The sequence below is a fragment of the Salvelinus namaycush genome, chromosome 17 (assembly GCF_016432855.1).
Source record: "Salvelinus namaycush isolate Seneca chromosome 17, SaNama_1.0, whole genome shotgun sequence".
Lineage (NCBI taxonomy): Eukaryota > Metazoa > Chordata > Actinopteri > Salmoniformes > Salmonidae > Salvelinus > Salvelinus namaycush.
Window position 1 is genome coordinate 21,528,935 of NC_052323.1, and position 20,968 is coordinate 21,549,902.

A 20,968-nucleotide genomic window follows, 5' to 3' on the forward strand; every position below is an offset into this window, starting at 1 on the left:
GATAGAATAAGAAAATAAAGACTTCCGGTTTTGGAGCGCACTTGTAACAAGCTACGAATAATCAACTCTACACGTCAGATATGATGATATAAGGGGAGAGTTCTTCATGTTCTATTTTCAGTTTGGGAAGTTGAACGATGTGTGCCGTGTTTGACGGGACTTCCCTGACAGTCACCATGCAGACCTCTCTCACTCACACACCGCAGAATGCATTTAGGTGAGTTGCTTAGCATAGCTAGATTGCTAGCTAGCTAGCCAGTAGTTGTAGCTATGTGGCTGCTTCCCTACTGTACCAACAAGTTCTAAGGCTGTTATTGTGCTATGGTTAGATGCAGTGGTCAGCATTTTTCAAACATATTTATGAAATATTATAGTCTGAGAGAAAATACAATTGATACCAATTGTTTTTAGACAGAAACGTAACTTTTGTCGTGTGTGTAGCCCCCAGGAACTGTCCCAGGAGATAAAATCCTTCATCAGTGGCGTGGACCAGACCCAGGGTCGTAAACTCAGCGTCCGCGAGCATGCCCGCTGTGCTGTGCGTCTACTACGGTCTGTGCCTGCCTGTCGCGGGGCGGTCCTCGAGCACCTAAGGGGTGTGTACAACGAGCACGTCTCAGCCTTTCTTCACAATCTAGAGACGAACGGCGATGGCGACGGGGACTCCAATCTGGAGGATGTCATCACGGAGGTCCATGGCGTCCTGGCGGAGTTCATTAAGCTCAACCCCCGAGCCTGGGCTCCCCTTGTCTCAACCTGGGCTGTAGACCTGCTGGGGCAGCTGAGCTCCAAGCATGCTGGCCGCAGGGCAGCTCCCCACTCCTCCAGCCTCAACGAGCTGCTGCAGCTGTGGATGTCCTGTGCGGCTACACGCTCCCTCATGGAGGCCTATACCCAGTGCCTGGCGGCCATGATAGCCTGGTGTCCTGACCAATGTGTGGATGCTCTCCTGGACACCTCTGTGCAGCACTCCCCCCACTTCGACTGGGTGGTGGCCCACATTGGATCCTCCTTCCCGGGCACCATCATCAGCCGTGTCCTGGCCTGTGGCCTTAAAGACTTCTGCTCCCACGGGACGGCTGACAAGTGTCAGGGAGACAAGAGCAGCCGAGTGCCTAAGATCGGCTCTGTGGTAGGGATCCTGGGCCACCTGGCGGCGCGGCACTCTGACAGCATCCGGCGGGAGCTGCTGAGGATGTTCCAGGAGAGCCTCAGTCCCCCGACTATACCCCCCAGCTCTGGGTCCACCTCCTTGGAGCACTCAGCCCAGCTCCGCAGAGCCACAGTGCCCTTCCTTCTCCAGCTGGCGGCGCTGTCTCCTTCTCTTCTGGGTGCCGTATCTACAGAGCTGGTGGAGTCTCTACGGCCTCCAGTCTTGCTCCAGCTCCAGGCTGTTCTACAGGGCCTTCCCAGGGACGAGCTTGACAACATGCTGGGGCTGGCTGTCCACCTCATCGCCCAGAGCCCTGCTGGAGGGGCACGCATCCTCCGCTTCCTAGCTGACACGGCCACCCCCGCCTCTGTCATCATCTCCGGCCCCACGTCTTCCCCTCACGAGGGGGTCCGGGAAGCCTGCGACCTCCTCCTCCAGATGCTCCTGCTGCACCTCCACAAGCTGGTCTACACCCGCTCAGAGGGGGACGACGGCTACTACAGCCGCCCCCACTCTCCCTCCTCCCAGGCGCCCCGTGTGGTCCCCTTCCTGGAGGAGCTGCAGTCCCACGTGGGAGAGCTCTGTGCTGAGATGCTGAGACTGGAGAGGAAGCGTCATCTCTGGCTGCACCAGCTGCTGTGTCTGCTGTGTCTGCTGTCTGTATACGGGGGCCCTAGCGTGGCCACGGAGGCCCTCTGTCAGCTGCTCACCCTGGCCCGGAACCCAGACCAGCTGGCCCTGGCCTGGCAGCTCCACACCCCACTGTCCGCCTGCCTGCCGGGCCTCATCCCTGCCGCAGTGACCCGCTGCGTGGCCCAGATCCATACACACACCCTGGGACCCAGGCAGCTCTGCCAGCTCCTTCTCAACCTGGGCTCTGCCATGCAGAGTGTACAGGAGGAGGAGAGGAGGGGTCCAGGAGGAGGCATGGGAGGAGGAGGTGCTAGTCCTCAGTCCTCCATGGCAGTGCAGGTTGGAGCAGCGGTCTCAGGACACCTCCATGACTTCTGTCCTCTGCTCCTCCACGGTGACCCGGCGGTATCCCACGCTGCCGTGCGGCTCCTGTCCCGCAGCCCCCTCCCCCATGCTGCCCTGCCTTCCCACCTGTTGCTTGTTTGTCGGGCTGCTGTCACACACTTCTTTCTGGCGCTGCGGAGGAGAGGAGAGACAGGGAAGGGGAGAGACGAAGGCCAGGGAGGAGAGGCGGTGAACTGTTCGGTGCTCCTCCTGTCCCGTCTGGTAGGTTACTCCCCTCTAACCCTCAAATGTGTCCTGCAGCATCTGGTGGAGGGAGCTCTACATAAAGGAAACGCTGACCTGTTCGGAGGGCAGAGTGAGGACATTGGAGGGGACACCCCCATCTCCCCGTCCCTGGCCCCTGACCGGGGGGGCTCCCTGCTGGACATCAACTGCAGGTTCGGCACCACGGTCAACTTCTCTGGCAGTGTGTGGTCTGTGTTCCATGCTGGGGTGATAGGGAAGGGTCTGAAGCAGCGCAGTGCTACGCCTCACCCCGACGCCGCCAGTGTCATACAGAATGTCCAGACTCTGCTGGCTGTCACTGTCCAGTGCTGCAGCGCACCATCCGGGAATGGCGGCAACGGTGGAGGCACCCGACACCAGCCCTCCGTTCCAGATGAGCCGCCGCCCATCAACGCTGAGGCAGCCAAAATGATGGCAGTGACGCTGGTGGAGTATATCTGCCCCGATGTGGCCAACGGGGAACTGTCATGGCCGCCAGAGGAACATGCACGCACAACTGTAGAACGTGACATACACATCCGCCGCTGCTTCGAGGCCCACCCTGTCCTCTTCCCTTTACTCCATGTTGTGGCTGCCGGGCGTCCTGCTCTCTGTTACTGTTCTGCGGTGCTCCGGGGCCTGCTGGCCACTCTGCTAGCCCACTGGGAGGCTTCGAGGGAGGCTTTGGCGATGGACTCCCCGTGGCACCTCCAGGCCTCCTGCATGCTGGTGTCCTGTATGGGTGAGGGCCAGCTGCTGCCCCCTGTGCTGGGCAACGTCCACGAGGCTTTCCCCTACCTGACGCCGTTCGAAGTGAGGCTTCTCCTCCTGGCTGTGTGGGAATATGTAAGGGGTAACGGCCCCATGCCACAGAAGTTTGTCTTCAGTGCCGAGAAGGGCCTGTTCTGCCGGGATTTCTCGCGGGACGGAGACGTGGCGAGATACGTAGCACCCATTCACAGTGTCCTGCATAAGAACATTGACCGGCTGGGGCATCTATGCTGGCGTTTCCAGCTCTAAACAAGGGAAGGAGAGAACTGATAGAGGGATGCAGAGAAAAGGTGTAAGAAGTGGGACGGTTGGGATTGTTTGTGAAAGATGAGGATAGGGGTGGTTGGTGATGTTGCTTTGCTGTTTTCTTGTTTGTTGCTCTAACTTTAATCTAGATCTGTATGCGCTCTGAAGCATAGTTGAGCATGTTATATCTACTGTTTATCTTTCTCCTGTTTTGTATCATTTTATAGATTAAGTAGAGTTTTGTATGTAGCTGTTACTGTAGGGGGATAAAAACATGTAGTATACCATAAATAAAATAGCAGAAAAAGGAGTGATCATAATTTTGTTGTTTCAAATATCTGGCCTTTGAACTTGACTGTCTACATTTCGAGTTACAGCAGTTCTAAATTTCAATTCAACTTATTTTTTCATGAATTGAAACAGAAGTACAACTTTGTAATGAGAAGGTACATCAATGATAATGTAATCATTTTACATCAACAGCCTGCAGGTATATGATGAATCACACAAATATTCCTTAAAATGTCTTTACATGCAGCACAATTTATGTTTGAACCAGATCTCCTAATAAATGTGCAAGAGTGCAGCAAAGCTGACTGTTATTTTGTCAACCTAGAGGGGAATTCTATCAACACTACACCTTTGACACTTAATGGGCAATTTAATTCATTAATTGGATTTTAATCTGAATTGACTCCAAATGTGCATGCCATTCTAAACAGAGCCATACATATCTGTGAAAGATCATTGTCTCTGACTTCTATATGCTCTGTGCAAATGTTTCACAATGTAGTTTTATATTGGTAGAGCCTGAAGGAAAAATAAGCAAGTGTAGTGCAACCATAGTACAAAATAATCACAGAGAATTGCTCCAGAACTGACCACCTCAAGCTGACGTGTCCTTGTCTGAGAGGATAAAGAAATACAAGGAGGGGATAAACAGGGTGAATAATTCCGGAAGACTCATAAATACAAAATAACAGTTTCGAATCTAATTGCCGATGAAAATTGAATATATAATCAATAAATACTGAAAATAATCCACCAATATCGAATTTCGTCCTACATATTTAAAGACTACAAAAAAATATTGTTACTCCACGATTTTTGTTAGTTTGAGTGAAACGGGGGTGGGCCAAGGTTGAAACTAAACCAAGATGGCCGCCTTCGTAGTAAGGTAAGACAAAGCATTTCGGCGGTTAAATTATACATTTAACTAGTGGTTTCGAAAAATATTTCGCATGCACAGTGATTCGCTTGCTATATCCAAGAGTAGACAGGTCGAGTTATATTTTTACTGTCTCTAGCTAGCAGCAGTCATATCAAGAAGCTCGAGCCTTTAATTGAAATAGCGGCCTGACAGCGCTCTATAAGCAGCTAACGTTAACCTTTCAGGATGATGATCTATCTAGCTAGATAATGATGGACATACATTGGTAACTATTTCGATCGGTGAAATATCATATGTGCGTATCTCTGTCTTGTGTGTCCTACATTTTGTATTACAACGGGGATTTAGGTAGCTAGCAACCGGTGTTGGCTAACTAGCCAGATTTGACAGGACCAAATTGACGTTAGCAGTTAACGTTAGCTATCCAGCTGAATAGCTCTTCCAGCATTTTAGGACGCAGCGAGCGCAAATGACAAGGAGCCAGATAATAGTTTGCCAAAGATGGCCTTTCTATAACCCATGCATACTAGCTAATTAACATATATAGCTAACTAGCTATAACGTTAGTGATTCATCAAACAGTTAGACGAGGTTAATCAACAACAGGATATGATACCCGGAAGCAGCAACTTCGGGTCCTTGAGTACAGCATATATTTTTGTTGTATCCCCAGACAAAAACACTTGATTCAACTTGTCTGAATCACTTCAAAGGTAACGCGTACCTCACATGTGGGGTACAGCATTCATGTTGTGAAGGGTGTGATTGCTATGATGATTTCCTCCTTTTAATGTGATTGTAGTCTAATCGGGTGCACCAGTTGACCAGTAGAATCAGGTCTGCTTGTCTTGGAGCACAACAGACATGTGCTGTTGGGAGTACTCGAGGATCTCAGTTGGAAAATGTTTGACTTGTTGTCAGCGTGATCTATCACTGTAATGTTACAGAGCTGAATGTATGTAGTATTTCTCCACAACATTTACTTCCAATTTTCTGTTTCTCTCATCAGCCCTCTCAAGATGGGGCCTCTGTTAGTGTTGTGGCTGGCTGTCTGCCTCAGTGGGACCTGGGCAGTGGACCGGGGGAACTTCAAAACCTGTGACCAGAGTGCGTTCTGCAAGTGAGTTCTAGATGATACGCAGCTACACCACTTAGCACCTTCATAGAGATTGTACACAGTCAATGAGAGTAGACTGTCAGTCTAAGTAACTGATGGTACCGTGTAAGTCCTCAACAAGTCTACCCCCATTCTCTTCCACACTTATGGTCCAGTGTTCACAATATGTACTTCTACATTCACACAACACAAACCCTAATAAACATGTTTTAACTCTGTGTGTTTGTGCACTCAGGCGTCAGCGAGCATTGAAGCCTGGCCAGTCCCCATACAGAGCCCTGCTGGAGACCCTGGAGCTCACCAACACCAAACTCACACTGCAGCTCATCAATGACAACAACAAGGTTTGTTAGACACACACACAGACTTTAATTCACAGATGATGTAATATGTTATTGTACATCCATCCATACATGTATTAACAGGTGTGCTGAAACCCCTTTGGGTCCTGGTCTCGTCTTTTTTAACACCCCCCCTCTGCCCTGGTCCTTCAGGTGCGTCTGCTGCTTGAGCTCTATCGTCTCCAGGGCAACATGACCAGGGTGAAGATAAATGAATTGAAGCCACTGAAGCCTCGTTTTGAGGTCCCCGATGTGCTCATCAATGACCCTCCCACAGAGCCGTAAGTCTCATAGGGAGCCATCTGGAGTAGTGGATGGGTGACATTGAGCCATGTGGATGGGGATAATTAAAGAATTGGTTAGGACAGAGCCCAGCAATGGAGTTAAAAGATAATGTAGTTAGTGGAGGAAGCAGGAAACCACTACCTGAGGGCATGCAGTAGATAAATTGCCTCGCTCTCAGCAAGTGGTGTATATCGGTTGATAATGTTATAACCTCCAGCACCAAGAGAGAATACATCTGTGTGAATGGACAGTGGAGACGAGATGGCACAGAATAATTTATTTGTTGGGTGTTGTCTGTTTCTTCCATCAATTTACCTATTTCACACATCTCGTTCTCCCTCTCCTTCCTCAGCTTGTCTCTCCTGTCTCGGGATGAGAACGGGGTGGTTCTGTCTTTGGGGGCAGACTCTCAGCGGCTGATCGTCAGCGCTAAGCCGTTCCGATTGGACATCATGGAGGGGCGGGAGGTTCTTCTGTCACTTAACTCCCGTGGCCTGCTGGCCTTCGAGCACCTCCGGATCCGCAAGGATACGTGAGTCACACCCACATCCCACACACCCCTTATTATACATGTTTATTTGTTTTCTTGCTTTTTCACTGCTTGCTATTGTGTTCTCCATTTCATAATTATTTTCCTCCATTCTGTCCCGTTCTTCTCTTCTACCTCTCAGCATCTCCTATAAGATAAAAACCAAAGTTAATAGCATGTGGGAAAACATCAAGTGGGTATTCTCTAGGTAAATTCCTTCACCTTTGTAGGTTTGTATTTGTCTGCTGGCAATGTAGGAGTATGGAATTGAGTTGTAGTTTAGACATCCAAAAATGACATGCTCAAGGATGTGGTGACTTGGGCTGGTAGCATTTTCTGAAATATTTTCCTGTCTAGGCATGAAGGCCAGTTCTAGGCTCACTACCATTTGGTCTGCTCTTTACCTGTCTTCAGAGGAGATGCTCACACGCCTTTTTCCTCCCACATTTCCACAGTTCTCTTGACTTCAAGATACAGCCATTTCACCACACTGTTGACCCAACAGTCATGTGATATGTAGAGGCGGCCTAGTCTAATCCCATAGCACTGAGTAGACCACGATGTCTCCCCTCTCAAGGCTTGTTTGTTCCGGTCAGTGTGTGCTTTCACAGGGGTAGTATGTGTTCGCTGAGAAAGTCTGTGTAAGGCAGGGTACCGGTAGTCACTTGGGGTTAGTCCCTTGGTGTTTACCTCAAAATAACCACAAGGTAGGGAATTGTTCTCCTCTTGTTCCCCTTTGTCATTAGAGTGAAATCTTAAAAGGTTAAAAGTAGGTTGACACTAACACTATTTTGATTCTAGTGAGAAGGCTGTGTGGGGTCATGATTTTCCTTCTGTTCTCTTTTCCATGTGTGCCTCTTGTACCGTTTTGGGATTTTTATTTACTCAGTTGTCAGCAAGTTGTGTCTGTTTCTCTCTCTCCCACAGTAAGGTTGACCCAGAAGGAACTGAGAATAAAGAAGAAACTGAGGCTGCCAACGAACCGGCAGAAGGAGAGGAGGTATGGGGGGAGGTAACACTGTAACGAAGGTTTCCCCCAGGCTTTTGATTAGGATCAGTAAACTGAACAAAAGATGCAGTTAAAGGGTTTTTTAACATTGCTTTCTGTTGTAACATTACTGCCCCTGGGCTGAAATCAACTCCTTTCTGTTGTAACATTACTGCCCCTGGGCTGAAATCAACTCCTTTCTGTTGTAACATTACTGCCCCTGGGCTGAAATCAACTCCTTTCTGTTGTAACATTACTGCCCCTGGGCTGAAATCAACTCCTTTCTGTTGTAACATTACTGCCCCTGGGCTGAAATCAACTCCTTTCTGTTGTAACATTACTGCCCCTGGGCTGAAATCAACTCCTTTCTGTTGTAACATTACTGCCCCCGGGCTGAAATCAACACCTTTCTGTTGTAACATTACTGCCCCTGGGCTGAAATCAACCCCTTTCTGTGGTAACATTACTGCCCCTGGGCTGAAATCAACCCCTTTCTGTTGTAACTAGAGATGAAATGGTATGAGAATTTCATATCACGATTATAGTGACCAAAATGATCACGGTTATCAGTATTATCGTGGTATTAAAACGTGCTGGACATGTTCAGAAAGTCCTGATACACACACACACTGAAATCATTTCACCAAGTTTTATATTGAAAACCAACAAACAACGAATTAGCAGCACTATGCACTTTTTGTGTGCATAAACATTAAAATAATATCATTAACATTAAAGATGGCGCCATGAGCGGTAAGAGTTTCCCTAGTGCAGGTTTAAATGAACACAACCTAAAGGAAGAAAATCAAATGTGCATATAAAAGCAACACAAGTAAAGCAATGTGCATGTAAGAATAATACAACCATATGTAAACACATCCAACGTGTAGGTGTTGACATTAAAATGACAACACAAAATATGTAATCAAATGAACAGCACTGATTGTATGTCTGTTCTCTCCATAAAGAAACAAGGTGCTGCTGGCCTAACATCCTGCATGTATGCGTCGTTCACTTGAGATTGAAATGTAAAAATGTCAGCATATTTACTTTGTCTGGTTTAAGTAGTGATCTGCGAGGAGAGACGATGTGCCCGCTGGCACTGAACACTGATGGCACACTGGTTGCTGGGATGTACAAAAGCTTCCTGGCAAGGTGAGGCAGCTCTGATACATGGCCCCTCCACCACACCAGTGGATCCTCTTCTGCTGGAATGGGTGGGGCCCCTCCACCACACCAGTGGATCCTCTTCTGCTGGAATGGGTGGGGCCCCTCCACCACACCAGTGGATCCTCTTCTGCTGGAATGGGTGGGGCCCCTCCACCACACCAGTGGATCTTCTTCTTTCACTCTTTCTTCTGGGGTGGTCGGAATCTGACCCTCTTCACCTCTCTGCTGCCTTGAGGTAATCTTTCTCAGCAACCCAGCCAGGCCTTTCCCCTCTGATGCCGCTGTGGGGGTGTTGGTGGTGCTTTGTGGTTCTTCCCTGACTTGTGCAGCTGGCAGCTTCAAGGCCTCCTGGACACAGCTGTCAGTGTCAACTTGTGCAGCCTCAGGCTCATCTAAAAAGCTCCCTTTGAAGCAGGGGGTCAATGAAACAAGCCATGTGCATGACTCTTTGCTTAATGTGTATCTGTTGTTAAGGTCTTCTCTCATTACCCTTTTCATCTCATTGGTCAGGGATGGATCCATATCCTTTTCCACCAGAACATCACGGGTGATGTGGTCCAGGACAGGCTTGATGGCAGACGGTGTCACTCATGTCTCTGAGGCAAGTGCATCTGTAAACTTGCTCAGAGGTTCAAGGAGCTGGCACAGTTGCTCCCATAACACTTATGTCGGCATCCTTGGGCATCAGGTGCCATGTTCCTCTTTCTCCAGCTAGTGATGCACAGACTGGCTGCGGAAAAGCTCAAGCATCTTGTGTGTAGATCCCCATCGGGTCACCACATCATGGATCAGGGCCTTCTGTGGCATGTTGAGGGCAGCTTGCTTTTCTCTCAGTTCTCTCCTTCCAGCTCAGTGAGAAGCCTTGGACCAGATGACGGCAGGCCATGACTGTTGTGTCAACTCTCTGAATTTTCAGAGCCTTTGAGATGGCCAGGTTCAAATTATGGCCAAAGCACCCAAGCCACAGATCTGTGAACTCTTCAAAAGTCTTGGTCATGTTTGTTGTGTTGTCGGTGGTTATGCAGACCAGGTCTTTCTTGTTGATTCCAGCATATTCTCAAACTCTGTGAGCTGAGTGGTCTTCTGGGAAGAACTGTATTTCCAGGCAGTTTTGATTCCAGTTGCCAGGCTGGGATGAGGTAATGGATAGTGAAGCTGATGTATGGTTGACCACCCCGGATTTCACTGGTCCAGAGGTCAGTAGTTGCAGCAAACCATGTGCCCTGAGCCAAACTTTTTCCAACATCAGCTTTAACCTGGTTGTACAGGTTTGGGATTTCAGTCTTGGACAATAATGTTTGTGATGGCATGTTGTAGTGAGTCACGGCAACCTTCATCAGCCTCAGAAAGCCAGGGCTCTCAACAATTTGAAATTGCATCATGTCCTTTGCAATATGAAAGGGCTGCGGTGGGGTCTTGAGCATGTTTTGATGTGGGTGCATAAGCTGCCTGCCTTTTTAATACTTGCTCAGTGTCTGTGTCACAACTGTAGATGAGGGACCAGTAGAATCACTGGGTTTGCCTGCTGCATGCCCACTCTGTAAACAAAGGAATAGCAAATGTATTATTATTGGTGTTACATTATTATTATTCACACAGTCTATCTTCTGTGTTGCATTTGAGTATATGCAATGACCTCATCCACAATGTACATAAACACATGAGTCTTAAGAAGACGATCCTAGTTATTGCAATGAGCCCAACAAATGACATAAATACAGGAGTCTTGTACAGGAGTATATAGTGTTTCTCCTTTTGGAACACTTTTACAACCTAGTCGATGACTGACGGATTTTAATTGAACAAAATGTTGGTTAAATTAAATTGCATAACGTGTTATCGTGTGCAATGGGCGAATAGTCTGCAGATGTAACGGATGTGAAATGGCTAGCTAGTTAGCGGGTACGCGCTACTAGCGTTTCAATCAGTTACGTCACTTGCTCTGAAACCTAGAAGTAGTGTTGCACCTTGCTCTGCACGGGCCGCGGCTTTTGTGGAGCGATGGGTAACGACGCTTCGTGGGTGTCAGTTGTTGATGTGTGCAGAGGGTCCCTGGTTCGCGCCCGAGGTCGGGGCGAGGGGACGTACTAAAGTTATACTGTTACACAGACACACGGCGCATATAGCAGCAGAACAACGTGTAGTATTTTTTATAAGAGTAGGTAACTGACATTTTCAGTTTACATTATTGACAAGCTATTAGCAAGACAAAACATGACATTTTCCCCCATTCCGAAGTCCCTACATCATGCATTGAGCTAAAAGTTAACTTACTCTGCATTCGCTATAAAGTAGTGGGTGGTGGTTACGAAGATGACTCAAGAGATTTGAATTGTTGCCCCCTTATGTGCATTTTTTGGTTGTTGCATATTCTGCAGACAGGGTGACCATCTTCGATTAAATTTCCCTCAGCACTCTTGTAAAACCCAAAATACGACCACACTTCAGATTGGGTCCTCTTAGATGGCAGAAAAATCTCCCGAGCGCTGTCACTGCCTTCCGCCATGTTTTTACACGAAACAAAACCCACGTTGCATGCTGCGCCAGACTGTTGCTAACTTTGGTTGATGTTGAACAGCGTTTACTGTGAGTTTTTCAAACCGTGGTAATCAAACACGGTTTTAATGGTTATTTGAAACGGTAATACTAACCATCGGGAATTTTACCATGGTTTATCGTGAAGCCGGTAACCATTTCATCCCTAGTTGTAACATTACTGCCACTGGGCCGAAATCAAACCCCTTGTTGCTGTTCCCATTATCTCTCGCACCACAATGCTCCTCTGCAATTATTTCCATCTGTCTCTACCTTTGTTCTTTTGTTCCTTCCTACCTAGAAGGCGAAGGAGGATGAGAAAGTGGAAGATGGAATGTGGGAGGAGACATTCAAATCGCACACAGACAGCAAACCCAATGGTATGTATACTTTTCTGTGGACCCGTAATTTCAATTGACTGGTGGAAGAGGCGGCTTGCAGTTGAATAATTGGTATTCTGATGCTGAGTACTCACTGCTCATCTCCTGGAGATATTATTTTATGATTGATTGAGTTTTATGACTTGCTTTAGGCACAGTGACCAGTCAGTGTTGATTTTGTTTTTTTGAGTGTATCTTGATTGGCTGTTCTCTCTTAGGCCCTTCCTCCATCAGTCTAGACTTCTCTCTGCCAGGGGTGGAGAACGTCTATGGCATCCCAGAACACGCAGACAGCCTCAAACTCAAAGCCACTGAGTAAGTGACTGACATAGGCCATGACATTGGTTAATCCGCCATCGATAAAAGACAGTACTGTGCAGCCGTATTCATCGACCTGGCCTAGGTTTTTGACTCTGTCGATCACCATATTCTTATCGGCAGACTCAACAGCCTTGGTTTCTCAAATGACTGCCTCGCCTGGTTCACCAACTACTTCTTAGAGTTCAGTGTGTCAAATCGGAGGGCCTGTTGTCCGGACCTCTGGCAGTATCTATGGGGGTTACATCGGGGTTCAATCCTCGAGCTGCCTCTTTTCTCTGTATACATCAATGATGTCGCTCTTGCTGCTGGTGATTCTCTGATCCACCTCTACACAGACGACACCATAATGTATACATCTGGTTCTTCTTTGGACACTGTGTTAACTAACCTCCAGATGAGCTTCAATGCCATACAACACTCCTCCCGTGGCCTCCAACTGCTCTTAAATGCAAATAAAACTAAATGCATGCTCTTCAACCGATCACTGCCCACCCGTCTAGCATCACTACTTTGGAAAGTTCTGACTTAGAATATGTGGACAACTACAAATACCTAGGTGTCTGGTTAGACTGTAAACTCTCCTTCCAGACTCACATTAAGCATCTCCAATCCAAAATTAAATCTTGAATCGGTATCCTATTTCGCAACAAAGCATCCTTCACTCATGCTGCCAAACATACCCTCGTAAAACTGACCATCCTACCGATCCTTGACTTCGGCGATGTCATTTACAAGATAGCCTCCAACACTCTACTCAGAAAGACTGCATTCAGTTATCACAGTGCCATCCGTTTTGTCACTATAGCCGTATATACTACCCACCGCTGTGACCTGTATGCTCTCGTTGGCTGGCCCTCGCTTCATATTCGTCGCCAAACCCACTGGCTCCAGGTCATCTATAAGTCTTTGCTAGGTAAAGCCCAGCCTTATCTCAGCTCACTGGTCACCATAGCAGCACCCACCCGTAGCATTCACTGGTCACCCCCAAAGCCAATTCATCCTTTGGCCGCCTTCCAGTTCTCTGCTGCCAATGACTGGAACGAATTGCAAAAATCACTGAAGCTGGAGACTCACATCTCCCTCACTAACTTTAAGCATCAGCTGTCAGAGCAGCTTACAGATCATTGCACCTGTACATAGCCCATCTGTAAATAGCCCACCCAACTCCCTCATCCCCATATTGTTATTGTTTTCTTGCTCCTTTGCACACCAGTATCTCTACTTGCACATTCATCTTCTGCACATCTATCACTCCAGTGTTTAATTGCTAAATTGTAATTAGTTTGCCACTATGGCCTATTTATTGCCTTATCTCCCTTATCTTACCTCATTTGCACAAACTATATATAGACTTTTCTATTGTGTTATTGACTGTACGTTTTGTTTATTCCATGTGTAACTCTGTTGTGTCGCACTGCTTTGCTTTATCTTGGCCAAGTCGCAGTTGTAAATGAGAACTTGTTCTCAACTGGCCTACCTGGTTAATAAAGGTGAAATAAAAAATTGAGACTGTAGTTAACTAAGACCTACTGCATGTTTTCAGATGGTTATCTAGTGTATGTGTTTTCTAACGGTGAAGGACATCCTTATATGCATTTGATTTTATATTTTTCAACATTGTGGGTTGAAGATTTTTAAATAACACGAAATGACCGACTATATGACAATAATATATATGCGTTTTCCAGTGGAGGGGATCCATACCGGTTGTTTAACCTAGACGTGTTCCAGTATGAGGTGTTCAACCCTATGGCCCTGTACGGTGCCATCCCTGTCATGCTGTCTCACAGTGCACAGCGCACCATGGGCATCTTCTGGCTCAACGCTGCTGAGACCTGGGTGGACATCAGCTCCAACACCGCCGGCAAGGTAAGACCGACACACACACACACACACAGTCAGTCAATCCTCTTTCTCCAGGTTCTGAGTGAGACAAACACATCTGAGCCACCCTGTGAATAGACTTTGAAGGGTACAGTCAGAGAGAACACACACCCTCTTACCCCTACGCTGGTTCTCTCTGGTTATGCAGACAGTGTTTGGCCAGATGCTGGACTACGTTCAGGGCTCCAGTGAGACGCCACAGACAGACGTGCGTTGGATCTCAGAGAGCGGCATCATCGACGTCTTCATCATGCTGGGACCCACTCCCGCTGATGTCTTCTCCCAGTACGCCTCACTCACAGGTCAGACTCCCACTACCGAAACCCAGTTCATATTCCCAGTCCAGTCTATTTCCCCTACCCTCATCACCCTCACACACCTAGTCTCTCTAGGCAGACTGTTTGCTTCCGGCAATGTATCAACGCTCCAGCTAAAAGCTCTGGCATCAATTGGAACCGAGAGGACCAGTCGGAAATGGGACTCGTCACCAGTAACGTCGCTGCCGTATCCGCTTGTTGCCCTAGCAATTTGTTTTTCTTCAGGAATTGTTACTAATGTATATATATATATATGGACTTCTTAACTTGCCACTGGCCCATCTAGTGGAAACCACTCAACTCTGCCTTCAGGAGAAGATTCATCCCAATAAACGTCAACCAACATCTTAGGAGGCCACTCCCCAGAATATTTTTCTCCCATTTCAAATGTCAGAGAACCTGACATCCTCCCCAGGCCTTGTGCCTTTGCATATAGGTACCCAGGCCTCCCCTCCCCTGTCTGCGCTGGCCTGCCACCAGGGTCCCTCATAATACAACAGTCTGTATATGACCACCCAGCTCTCTCCCCCCACCAGGTACCCAGGCCTTCCCTCCCCTGTCTGCGCTGGCCTACCACCAGTGCCGCTGGAACTACAACGACCAGGAGGATGTGGCGGCGGTGGATCAGGGCTTCGACGACCACGACATCCCCTACGACTTTATCTGGCTGGACATAGAGCACACGGACGGCAAGCGCTACTTCACCTGGGACCATCACAAGTTCCCCCAGCCCAAAGACATGCTGCAGGGTCTGTTAGACAAGAGACGCAAGGTGAGCACATTCATGTGTTACAGCTGTCTGGCCAGGGCTCCTTTGTAGTAGACGTTTCTGGGTTCTGTCGACTGGATGAATGGAGAAAGTAAAAGGTTCTGAGACACATTGACAAGTCATCTCGTTTCATTTTTGCTATTTTCCTTCTCCCTCATGTTCTCCCTGTACAATTTAGATGGTGACCATTGTGGACCCCCACATCAAGGTGGACAGCAGCTACAAGATCCACAATGAGATCCGCTCCAAAGGCTTCTACGTCAAAAGCAAAGATGGCGGAGACTATGAGGGCTGGTGCTGGCCTGGTAAGAGATGGCGAAATTGGTCTGACCCACAATCAAAGGAAGAAAATGAATTGCAGCTACACATTGCGTAAAAACACATTGCAATTACTCAACATCTCTCTCTAATCTTTCTTCTTTCTATTGTAGGTAATTCTGGTTACCCAGACTTTACCAACCCTGAGATGAGAGCTTGGTGGGCCAGTATGTTTGCCTACGATCAGTATGAGGTAAGTCCCTTCTGCCCGGGTTTGACCCATGTGTCGTTCTTTTGATGAAATATCTCTTCCCCCATCTCTGATCTCAGGGTTCCATGGAGAACATGTATACATGGAACGATATGAACGAGCCGTCAGTGTTTAATGGACCAGAGGTCACCATGCATAAAGACGCCCTGCATGGGAACTGGGAGAACCGTGACCTCCACAACCTCTACGGATTATACGTGGTGAGTGTTTGACCGTGTTGTATGTGCACATCTTCACTCTAGTAGAACTTGGACTTGCAATGGTAGACTTTTTCTTGAATAATAGAGTCGCACATTATATATCTATCCCAGTAATTTATTGGGTAAAACACCGTCTCGGCATCATTTTGCCTTCTTCAGGGTGATGTCATGAATGCTTGAATCAGGTTATGTAGACAAAATATGCAATTAGTGCAACCAATGACAATAGAGAGGGGTGTGTCATAATTATTAGGTTGATTAGAATGAATTGAGTGAAACTGTTAAAAGACAATAGGTTACAGCATATAGAATATATTAGGCTGTTATCATATGGAAACATAATTAGATATTTTACATAATATTAGCATCAACATACATTGTTTCATTTAATTTCACATATATGAAATGTTTTCCAATGTAATTTTTGTTCCATGTTATCATTTGGTTCAACCATAATGCATAATAAGCATCACCAACAGGGGGAACATATTGAGTGTACGCTGATAAGCTGTAGAAAGAATACATTTTAAGCAGTAAGGCCCGAGGGGATGTGGTATATGGCCAATATACCACGGCTAAAAGCTATTAATTTGCGCAACGCAGAGTTTCTGGAGACAGCCCTTAGCCGTGGTATATTAGCCGTGGTATATTGGCCATATATCACAAATCCCTTGCTATTATAAACTGGTATCCAATGTAATCAGACCAGTAAAAATAACTTTTATCATAACCGTGGTATACGGTCTGATATACCACGGCTGTCAGCCAATCAGCATTCAGGGTTCAAACCACCCAATTTATTAGACTTGTTCATAAAGAAGAGAAAATAATTGTTCATGAGAAGGGCCTGAGATCAAAGTCAATATTAAGACCACTAGGGGTCAATGTTTTTAGACAGGATATCCAGTAAGCCTCCCTCTGTAGTAGTAGGAGCTCCATGTTACCTCTACTTTTTCTTGAAGAAATTACTGTTAATGTTTCTACCGAGCTTTGCTGCTTGAACTTGCAGTAACCACCTCTTCTCTTTCCCTCAGCAAAGGGCCACAGCAGAGGGTCTGATTGAGCGCTCAGGGGGAGTGGAGAGACCTTTTGTCCTGGCCAGAGCCTTCTTCGCTGGCTCCCAGCGCTACGGTGCTGTGTGGACAGGTGATAACGCTGCTGAGTGGGACCATCTGAAGATCTCCATCCCCATGTGTCTCAGTCTGGGCTTGGTTGGTGTCTCTTTCTGTGGAGGTGAGTCTGACTCAGTCTTAGCTAATACCACTAGTTTCCTCTCCACTAAAAGCCACAGCTAAGCAATTAATACATTCAGATTTTATTTTGGCGTTATCTGCTTTTTTACATGACTTGTTTACATTACATTATTAAGGTTCATTGCCTGTTTGTTTACACCTCAACACATTGAACATTGTTATCTCTGTACCACTCCTCATCCTCCTCTCTCTCCCTCTCCTAGCTGATGTGGGTGGCTTCTTCAAGTCTCCCAGTACTGAGCTCCTGGTGCGTTGGTACCAGACGGGGGCATACCAGCCCTTCTTCCGGGCCCATGCCCATCTGGACACCCCCCGCAGAGAGCCCTGGCTGTTTGGCCCCGAGAACACTGCTCTGATCAGGGAGGCTGTCCGCCAGCGCTACGCCCTCCTGCCTTACTGGTACCAGTTGTTCTACCACGCCCACCACTCTGGCCAGCCCGTCATGAGACCCCTGTGGGTGGAGTATCCTCAGGATACGGCCACGTTCTCCATGGATGACCAGTTCCTGCTTGGTGAGTGAGATCATGTTATTCCCTAGTATAGCTCAGTGTCAATAGATATTCCTGTCTTTGTGTACCTTTTATGGCTGATATCATGACTGAGTCACGTTCCTTCTATCCTGCTGTTTCAGGGAGAGATCTGCTGGTACACCCCGTGACTGAGGAGGGGGCTAGGGGTGTTACTGCCTACCTGCCTGGAAAAGGAGAGGTGAGTCTCTCTCAGGAACTGTGATAACGTTATGTCACTATTATAACAGTCTTATGTAGGTTATATGTCAGCCATCTAATTGAAACCCTCTCCTAGCTGCTCTGTTCTGTGTCCTTCAGGTCTGGTTTGACGTCCACACGTTCCAGAAACACAACGGAGCCCAGAACCTCTACATCCCTGTCACCATCAGCTCTGTAAGAAACTCTACAACACATTCACTAACAACCAGTCAGTCACACCCAGTGGGCTACATGCTTAGTTAAACAGTCACATACAGTTAAGACCATATCCTGAAAGTTCTGTTGAGAGAACTGGGTAAGATTGGAAAGACACTCCCTGACTGACTCTCTCTCCTTACCAGATTCCGGTATTCCAGCGCGGTGGTTCCATTATTCCCAGGAAGGCCCGGGTTCGAAGGTCATCATCATGCATGGAACACGACCCCTACACCTTATTTGTTGCTCTCAGCCCCAAGGTAACACAAACACACACTTTGTCACTTATACTGTTGCCCCCATTTGGATGGGTTCAGGATTTGACCTTTAAACATTTTCAAATGTTATGTCTGTTAGCGATTTGCCCAGGGTGAGCTCTACATAGACGACGGCCACACCTTCAACTTTGACAAACAGAAGCAGTTCATCCACAGGAGATTTTCCTTTGCCAATAATGCCCTGTCCTCCAGGTCTGTCAAATAATTTCTCTCACATATTATGTTTATTTTCATTGTTAGTCTCCTTGATTTTTGTCTATGTTGAATGTAACTCTGAATTCTCTCTCCCTGCAGGAACCTGGCCCCTGGCTCTCAGTTCACCACTTTTTCCTGGGTTGAGAAGATTGTCATATTGGGGGCCAGTAAGCCCAGCAAGGCCACTCTGAAGACTCCTGGTGAGTTTTTCCAGTGTCTTATTCATATTATGGGTTAGTGTACCAAGTTAAGATGCCAGTACGTCATTGTGTTTGAATGTTTCCTGTTTTCACACCCTAGTAGGCAATTATGAGATGGAAACAGTTGGCCAAAAACTGTAATTCTTTGTGGATATTGATTACTGTGTGTAAAATGGCAGGTCTGTCTCAAATGACTGTTATTGATCTATTCTGATGTCTTTTCTCTGTAGATGGCAAGGAGAGTCTGCTGGAGTTTGAGTTTGATGCCTCCATGTCGGTGTTAACCCTTCGCAAACCGGGTGTCAACGCAGGGCTGGACTGGACTGTGGTGCTTCAGTAACAATGGAGAAGTGGGAGGACGACGACTGAACCGGGCTGAACGAGAGATGGAGGGACTTAGTGGACACGGGTTGCAATTGTAACGCACCAAGCAATATATTTGACGAAACTGCTTTAATGTGGTACACAGACTGGACAGGGGATAGAGGACTATCCAAACACACAATATTTCATACCAAGCTTGCATACCAACACTGCCTGTAGATCTTAACCCGTGTCTCTTCCATGTCCATCTTGCGTTCAGTCAAACTGACAGTTGGTCAACTTACTGAAGGGTTGCTAGGCAGATTTATTGTTAGTTGCATTTTAGGGAAATTCTTCACAGTTCAAATCATGATGTTGTAGTGAATGTTTGGAAGTACTCAAAGACATTCAAGTCTGATGGATGATTATTTTAGGTTTTCTGTCAAGTATGCTTTAGATGTAAGAGATCATTGAATAAGTTTGCTGACAACAAAATTAAGACACTCATTCAGAGGCTGTAGTGTAGTTAGTATGTGTTAATAATTCCATATCTGGCCATGTCTTATGACTTTAAATTCTTATTTCTTCTTATTTCATGTTTTCATTCCATTACCCCCTGTAATTACTGAAGAGCAATCAACAGGAAAGCCAAACCGCTCCCTTTACTTTCAACTCGTGCCACATTCTATTCAGGTTTTATTAGAAACTCCACCAAGCAACAATGCAGCACTGATCCAAGACTATCTGTAAATGTTGTGGCATTTCTCTTCTTATTGCCATAAGGTGTATTGAGTCTTACCTCTGATATCCCTAATTTAAGGTTACTCATTCCTTCTTAGTTTATCCCCAAATTAGTTTCTGGTAAGATTGTGTGCACTTACATCAGTCATTACTATGGCATGTTTTTATGTACTGGTGGTAAAAGACAAACACATGGTCAGTAACAACTTAATGGAAGGGGATTTGGCTTTTTAAGTTTGCTCATATTGGAATTATTCAGGGGTTAGGACCACTGACTTTGTGGAAACTCATCCTAATAACATGTTTCTGTTCTGACTTGTTCAATTTGTTTACTTGATTATCAAATGCACTTGAAGAGAGGAAGGTGAGAGCTTTTTGTCCAGATTGAACTCAAAGCAGTTAGGGTCAGGCATTGGGTTTAGATTGTGGGTTGGGGTTCATGGTCCAGTGTCTTCAGAGTGTCTCAAGCTCTTAATATTTTTCATAAAATTTGTCAATGTATTTAATGTGACTAAGAAAATAAATAATGATATATTTAGTTAGTTTACAAAGATGCAGTTAACTCTGGAGACAAGGGACTGGTCCTCGTTAATAATAGCATCTCTTTATGGGGTTGTTGCGTTCCCTACTGTCCTTGGCGATAAAGCATTTTAGAATAGTTTTTCTTGATTTCTTTTGTGGTTTAGAATTAAAATCTTACTGCAACATTCTCAGTAAGTGTGTTGGAACCAGGAAGGAAGGAGGCCAGTTGTATGTGATAAGATGGCAGACCAAGTGTGAGAGAGCATTGTTGTTTTTAATCATATGAATTCATGCAGCTTACGTAGATAGGACTGATAATAAAGTAACTACATTCCCAATACAATGTCTTGATTTATTGTACATAAGAAATATATTTTGTAAACCTAAAGCTTTTCAATACAATTGTGTCTCTGCAGAATATGAATTTGGACTACAATAATACCGGACGTTTTTAAGAAAGGCTGGTTTATATTATTCCTATGAATACTTTCTGTGAAAAATGTCAACTGACCCTAAATCAACGCTCGGTGGCAATTTTATTCGGTCAATTCTATTCGGGATCCTAGGAACATACCTACTACCCTAAACTGTAACCCAGAGATGCA

General features: G+C 46.4%; 2 protein-coding genes across 3 annotated transcripts; both read left to right on the forward strand.

Moving 5' to 3' along the window:
* The first annotated feature begins 9 nt into the window (after positions 1-9).
* LOC120062433 (integrator complex subunit 5-like) lies at positions 10-4,003 on the forward strand. The gene is made up of 2 exons (XM_039012407.1): positions 10-217; positions 442-4,003. The coding sequence occupies exons 1-2, from the start codon at positions 138-140 to the stop codon at positions 3,413-3,415; spliced, it is 3,054 nt and encodes a 1,017-aa protein (XP_038868335.1). The 5' UTR covers positions 10-137; the 3' UTR covers positions 3,416-4,003.
* Positions 4,004-4,392: 389 nt separating this feature from the next.
* On the forward strand, positions 4,393-20,703 carry LOC120062434 (neutral alpha-glucosidase AB-like). 2 transcript variants are annotated; one of them, XM_039012408.1, is made up of 22 exons: positions 4,393-4,589; positions 5,593-5,703; positions 5,936-6,044; positions 6,195-6,322; positions 6,679-6,858; positions 7,783-7,867; positions 11,850-11,928; positions 12,147-12,243; positions 13,938-14,118; positions 14,282-14,435; positions 14,987-15,222; positions 15,398-15,524; positions 15,651-15,730; positions 15,808-15,948; positions 16,983-17,181; positions 17,405-17,713; positions 17,833-17,909; positions 18,029-18,103; positions 18,271-18,384; positions 18,482-18,594; positions 18,697-18,797; positions 19,028-20,703. In XM_039012408.1, the coding sequence occupies exons 1-22, from the start codon at positions 4,570-4,572 to the stop codon at positions 19,135-19,137; spliced, it is 2,826 nt and encodes a 941-aa protein (XP_038868336.1). In that variant the 5' UTR covers positions 4,393-4,569; the 3' UTR covers positions 19,138-20,703. The 2 variants fall into 2 exon arrangements, with proteins under 2 accessions (XP_038868336.1, XP_038868337.1); XM_039012409.1 differs by having other exon boundaries at positions 4,394-4,589; positions 7,783-7,855.
* The last annotated feature ends 265 nt before the right edge of the window (positions 20,704-20,968 follow it).

Coding starts and splice junctions, on each gene's coding strand:
- LOC120062433 (XM_039012407.1), top strand. CDS start 138: ATGTGTGCCGTGTTTGACGGGACTTCCCTGACAGTCACCATGCAGACC. Junction 218..441: donor ACACCGCAGAATGCATTTAG/GTGAGTTGCTTA, acceptor TCGTGTGTGTAG/CCCCCAGGAACTGTCCCAGG.
- LOC120062434 (XM_039012408.1), top strand. CDS start 4,570: ATGGCCGCCTTCGTAGTAAG. Junction 15,525..15,650: donor TGAGGGCTGGTGCTGGCCTG/GTAAGAGATGGC, acceptor TTTCTATTGTAG/GTAATTCTGGTTACCCAGAC. Junction 15,731..15,807: donor TTGCCTACGATCAGTATGAG/GTAAGTCCCTTC, acceptor CTCTGATCTCAG/GGTTCCATGGAGAACATGTA.